At 36.4% G+C, this 4,669-nt stretch overlaps 1 protein-coding gene across 3 annotated transcripts; it reads left to right on the top strand.

The window, feature by feature from the left end:
• The first annotated feature begins 839 nt into the window (after positions 1 to 839).
• LOC124838032 (uncharacterized) lies at positions 840 to 4,400 on the top strand. 3 transcript variants are annotated; one of them, XM_047313540.2, is made up of 3 exons: positions 844 to 1,003; positions 1,073 to 1,153; positions 2,349 to 4,400. In XM_047313540.2, the coding sequence occupies exon 3, from the start codon at positions 2,359 to 2,361 to the stop codon at positions 4,294 to 4,296; it is 1,938 nt and encodes a 645-aa protein (XP_047169496.1). In that variant the 5' UTR covers positions 844 to 1,003; positions 1,073 to 1,153; positions 2,349 to 2,358; the 3' UTR covers positions 4,297 to 4,400. The 3 variants fall into 3 exon arrangements, with proteins under 3 accessions (XP_087950860.1, XP_047169496.1, XP_047169502.1); XM_088094734.1 differs by having other exon boundaries at positions 840 to 1,253; XM_047313546.2 differs by lacking the exon at positions 1,073 to 1,153.
• The last annotated feature ends 269 nt before the right edge of the window (positions 4,401 to 4,669 follow it).

Raw genomic sequence — 4,669 nt, 5'->3', positions numbered from 1 at the left:
CTTCTTCTAAACCAAGCAAGTTAAAAGATTTGGATAAAAAATATAATATTTATATAATAATAAATATATTATTATAAGGAGTTAAAACATCTAAAGAACTAGATTATTACAAAGAGTTAAAACATCTATTTTTTTAAGTTAAAAATATAAAATTTATGTAATAATAATATTTAGTGTTTTTAATAATTTTGTAATAATCTAGTTTCCTTCCTTCTCTTTTATTTAGTGTATATATAATTACTTTTTTATATAATATTTTTTTCTACCTCCATTAAAATCTATAATTTAATTATAATATTATTTGAATTTAAAATAAAAATATTAATACATATTTCTATTTAATTATCTATATAAAATTAAAATTAATAAAATTTTATTTAGTTAAAAACTAATTTTGGATATTATAAATATTGGAGAAAATAAAATTAACAATACCCTCTTTCCATTACAAAAAAATATATAGCATGTCTTCCGAGAATATTACATAATATAATTCTAAATCAATTTATTACAGAAAAATGGAATATATAATATTATTAGGTTAGATTTTGAATTTAAAAATAAATAAATAAACAACTTCTTCTAAACCAATTTATTACAAGCAAGTTAAAAGATTTAGATAAAAAATATAATATTTATATAATAATAAATATATTATTATAAGGAGTTATTATTATTACAAAAAAGTTAAAACATCTATTTTTTTTAAGTTAAAAATATAAAATTTATGTAATAATAATATTTAGTGTTTTTTAATAATTTTGTAATAATCTGATATGTCTGTTTCCTTCCTTCTCTTTTATTTAGTGTTTTTTAATAATTTTGTTCTTTTATCATTTTCAGATCTTCAAAACCCTAATTCTGTCAAATTCAGTTTGAGCCTCGAAAAACCTATCTTTCTTTTCTCTGTCTGCATCTTCTCTTTAACCATTTCGCCATTCAACGATCTCCCATAGTCGTTATCGTCATCATTGACATCAAAGCTTTATCGCCGAAACCCTAGGTTTGTACTTTTTTTTCTTGATATACTTTTTTTTTCTTCACTTTTCTCTCCTTCAATCTCAAACTGCAGCTACGATCCTGTGTCGCCTCGTTTGTCGGGGAGCTAGTAGCCGCTTGCTTGGTTTAGAGCTTCGTGCAATCACGGAACTGGGTAATTCGGATTCCGCAGTTTTTCGTTTGTGGGATTTGGGAATTTTTGGTCTGTTTGGATTGTGAAGTGGGGATAAAGTGGATCTTCGAGAGGGAATAGCGTGAGACTCATGCTGATACTTCTTCGTTTGACCTTGATTGTAGTTTTTTAATTTTGAGTTAGCTGTGATTATAGGTTTCTTCGCCTTGAGTTCCCAGCTCTAGGCAACATGAATTTTCGTTGTTTAGATAGAGGTGTTACATATCAGTGTTAGAGGGAATTGTGGGGTTTGGTTGCTTATCCGAATTTGATTTTTTGTTCGGGGTGGGATGACCGTGTGAAAGTTGTGGAGTCTTTAGGCTTTTGTTTCAGTTTGACTACAAGCTTTGTTGTTTATTCGCATCTGAGTGTATTCTTAGAAGACCATTCTTTTTGTTTACTGTGTTGATTAATGCCGAAATGGAAGACAGGAGAGCATGAAATGTTGGTGTTTTATCTTACAGTTAATTGCTTAAAACTTTGGGCATGATTGAAGGGCTGAACTTTGGGCAAAATGATTTTTGACTTTGTGATACTTACACTCTCAGTTTTGTCTTTTTAATATCTGTGTGAAAAACTAATAGTCAGTTATGTGCATTTTTCTGGTAGATTTAACTGAAACGTTCTCAATTTTGAAACCTAGCAATGCCTGTGCAGAGATAGATCTGGATTTTTGCCCAGATGTGTAATTGTATAAGTTTCTGCAGCTGCACTCGCATAGAGGAAGTTAGGAACAGTTGATGAAAGAACTATTGTGCGATTATATTCTGTTCACAAAATACATTGAGTGTACGGACAGGAAATCCTTCCTCTTCCTCTCCTCATTCCTTAAAACAGTTTTTTTCTAAAACTTCGTTAAAGGGAGAAGTTCTACTATTTTGTGCTGTTTAATTTTATAACACGCCCTTATTGTTTTGACTTCTTTGCTTTCTCTTTTTGCCTCTGTTCATATGTTTTATTTTCCCCTTAGTAGTGCGTAGTGTGTTACTCAGAAGTGGCTGCTCGTTTGCCAAAGGATCTACTACACACATGATGTTCCTTATAAGTTATATGAAGATACTTTTAGCTCTGGGGGGTAGTGAGAGTTTTTGTTTATCTTTGTTGATACATCTAATCCTGTATTTATTTGGTAGTCAGTTATAAAGCAATGCACAATAACTTTTTTTAAATGTTACAGGGCTATTGTAATGATGTCTCCTGCATCCCGATCCAAGTCTAAAGACAAAAAAACTAGCAAGGAAGCCCAGAAAGCTGCTGCAAAGCCTACAGGATCTGGTAATGCATCGGCTGGTGTTCCAGCCAGTGCATATAACCCCTTATTAGGAACATTCCATACACTGGACATTTCACCGACACCTACCTCACCTATACATGCTAATGGTCGTTTTCGGAACATAGATGAAACAGATGAGCATCCTGTCAACTCAGTGGTTGCTGGTGTTGAGTATGATTCTGTTTCTAACAATGGTAGTTGGTCTGGTGAGTCCGAAGAACATAAAGAGAAAAGTTCTAATGCCCCTGTTAGATCAGACTCGGTACCAGGAGCTGATAATGACAAACGAGAGAAAATACGCCAGAAAAATGAGAGGAAACATCAACGGCAGAAAGAAAGGCGAGCACAGGAATTGCATGAGCGGTGTACTGGTTATCTCATGTCGAGGAAACTGGAGGCACTTTCTCAGCAGCTTGTTGCAATGGGCTTTTCTCATGAAAGAGCAACAATGGCACTGATACTGAACGAAGGTAGGGTCGAGGAATCAGTAGCGTGGCTGTTTGAAGGTGGTGAAGAAACAGATGGTAACAAGGATACAAACATACGTAGGGGCAATTTGAAAATTGACATATCAGATGAGCTAGCTCAGATTGCAGACATGGTAACCAGGTATGATTGCTCAAAACAGGAGGTTGAAAGAGCAGTTGTTAACTGTGACGGTGATCTTGATAAGGCTGCTGAAACCCTGAGAGAGTTGAAACTTGATCCCCCATCTGCTCCGCCAAAGCCAGAGGAAACAGGTGATCCTCTCATCAATAATAATGTTAAGCAGTCAGGAGTTGGAAGTCAGAGCTCAAGGCCACAAACAAAAGCTGTTCCTTTACCAAATCAACCTAAAAAAGATGACAAGGAATTTAACTATACAAAGGCTGCAATAACAATTGGAGTCCCTTCAGATTCCAGTAATAGAAATGTGCAACCTGTAAAGAGAATCCAACCTAAGTCTGAATGGGCTAAGCCCCAACAGGCTGCTGTACCAGCTGATAAAAAGTGGCCAAGTTCAGGATCTAATTCTTCTGTTTCTTATTCCCTGCAATCACCTTTGCAAATATTAGCCCCGCCTGCTAAGTCTGAAGCACGTTATGTGCCTGTTGGAGGTGAGTTTAAGAACCTTCAACCTGTAGCATCCAGGGAACCATTAATCATGATGCAGTGGCCCCAAACTGTAAATGCAAAGCAAGTTCCAACGACAACTATGAGTTCATCGCCTCCTGGAATAGCTGCTACTTGGTATACAACTAACGGTCCAGATGCTGTGAGATCTAATGGTTTTTTATCCCATGCCCCGAGCACTAGAAGCCCCAGTCCAAACTACCTTAGTTCTAATCAAAGGTACCACCAACTTCAGTATCAACCTCAACAACAGTTTGCTGGTGGCAGCAGCAATTCAGTAGATCACCAAGCAACCTGCCAAGGGAATAGCAATTGGAATAGAGCAGGTGCATCCCCAACGCTTGCTGCTGCTACTTCTCTGGGACTCTTTTCCGGACTAGGATCAGCTGGTCAATCAGGGGCAACCTCTCCAGTTGACTGGAGCACTGGTGGGTCAATGCAGTTTGATTATACTAACATAGACTGGTCCTTGGATAGAAGTTTAGCTTCACCAAGGTCAAACGGTTCATGGCTAGGATTTTCACCATTTTCAAAGAGTAATACTCAGATGTATGACTCAAATGCTTCAGGAGTCGTTTCTCAATCATCAAATGGGAGTATTGTTCCCTTGCCTGGACTGCAAGATGGTGGAGTAGCTTCTTCTGAGACATCTGCTGGTTCCCGGGACTGGGGTTCTCCATTTGAAGGGAAAGATCTATTTAGTTTACCGAGACAGTTTGTTTCTTCTCCTACTCTGTAAAATGAGTGGAGAAAGTTGAATGAATAAAATGAAAAAAGACCCAAAAATGTGTGTGATTTGATGTTGGCTCTGATGATTCTACAGTTGATGAATGTTGGTGGTAAGCTCAGTGGGTGAACCATCCAAGAATATTTTGCATGCTTTTGCGCTCACATGCCAATTACACACTATTCAGTCACAGAAACATCACAGTTGACAATAATGGTCAGAGTGAGTGAGTGAGTGGATAGTACTTAAAGCTAACCAAATTTATAAACTGGATACCGTTTTAAGTTAACCAAATGCCACAACCGTACTAGTCGTTGATGCGGAAATCTAAAATGAAGGCGTTATTGGGTAAAAGGTTACATCAATTTCGTTAAATAGAGTGGAA

This window comes from Vigna umbellata, chromosome 1 (genome assembly GCF_029865625.1).
Source record: "Vigna umbellata cultivar VRB3 chromosome 1, Vumbellata_1.0, whole genome shotgun sequence".
Taxonomy (NCBI): Eukaryota; Viridiplantae; Streptophyta; class Magnoliopsida; order Fabales; family Fabaceae; genus Vigna; species Vigna umbellata.
Note: the sequence above shows the minus strand (reverse complement) of the source record. Positions and strands in the feature narration are given on the sequence as shown.

Bases quoted from the DNA above. Each gene is read 5' to 3' on its own strand.
- LOC124838032 (XM_088094734.1), top strand. From the start codon at position 2,359: ATGATGTCTCCTGCATCCCGATCCAAGTCTAAAGACAAAAAAACTAGC.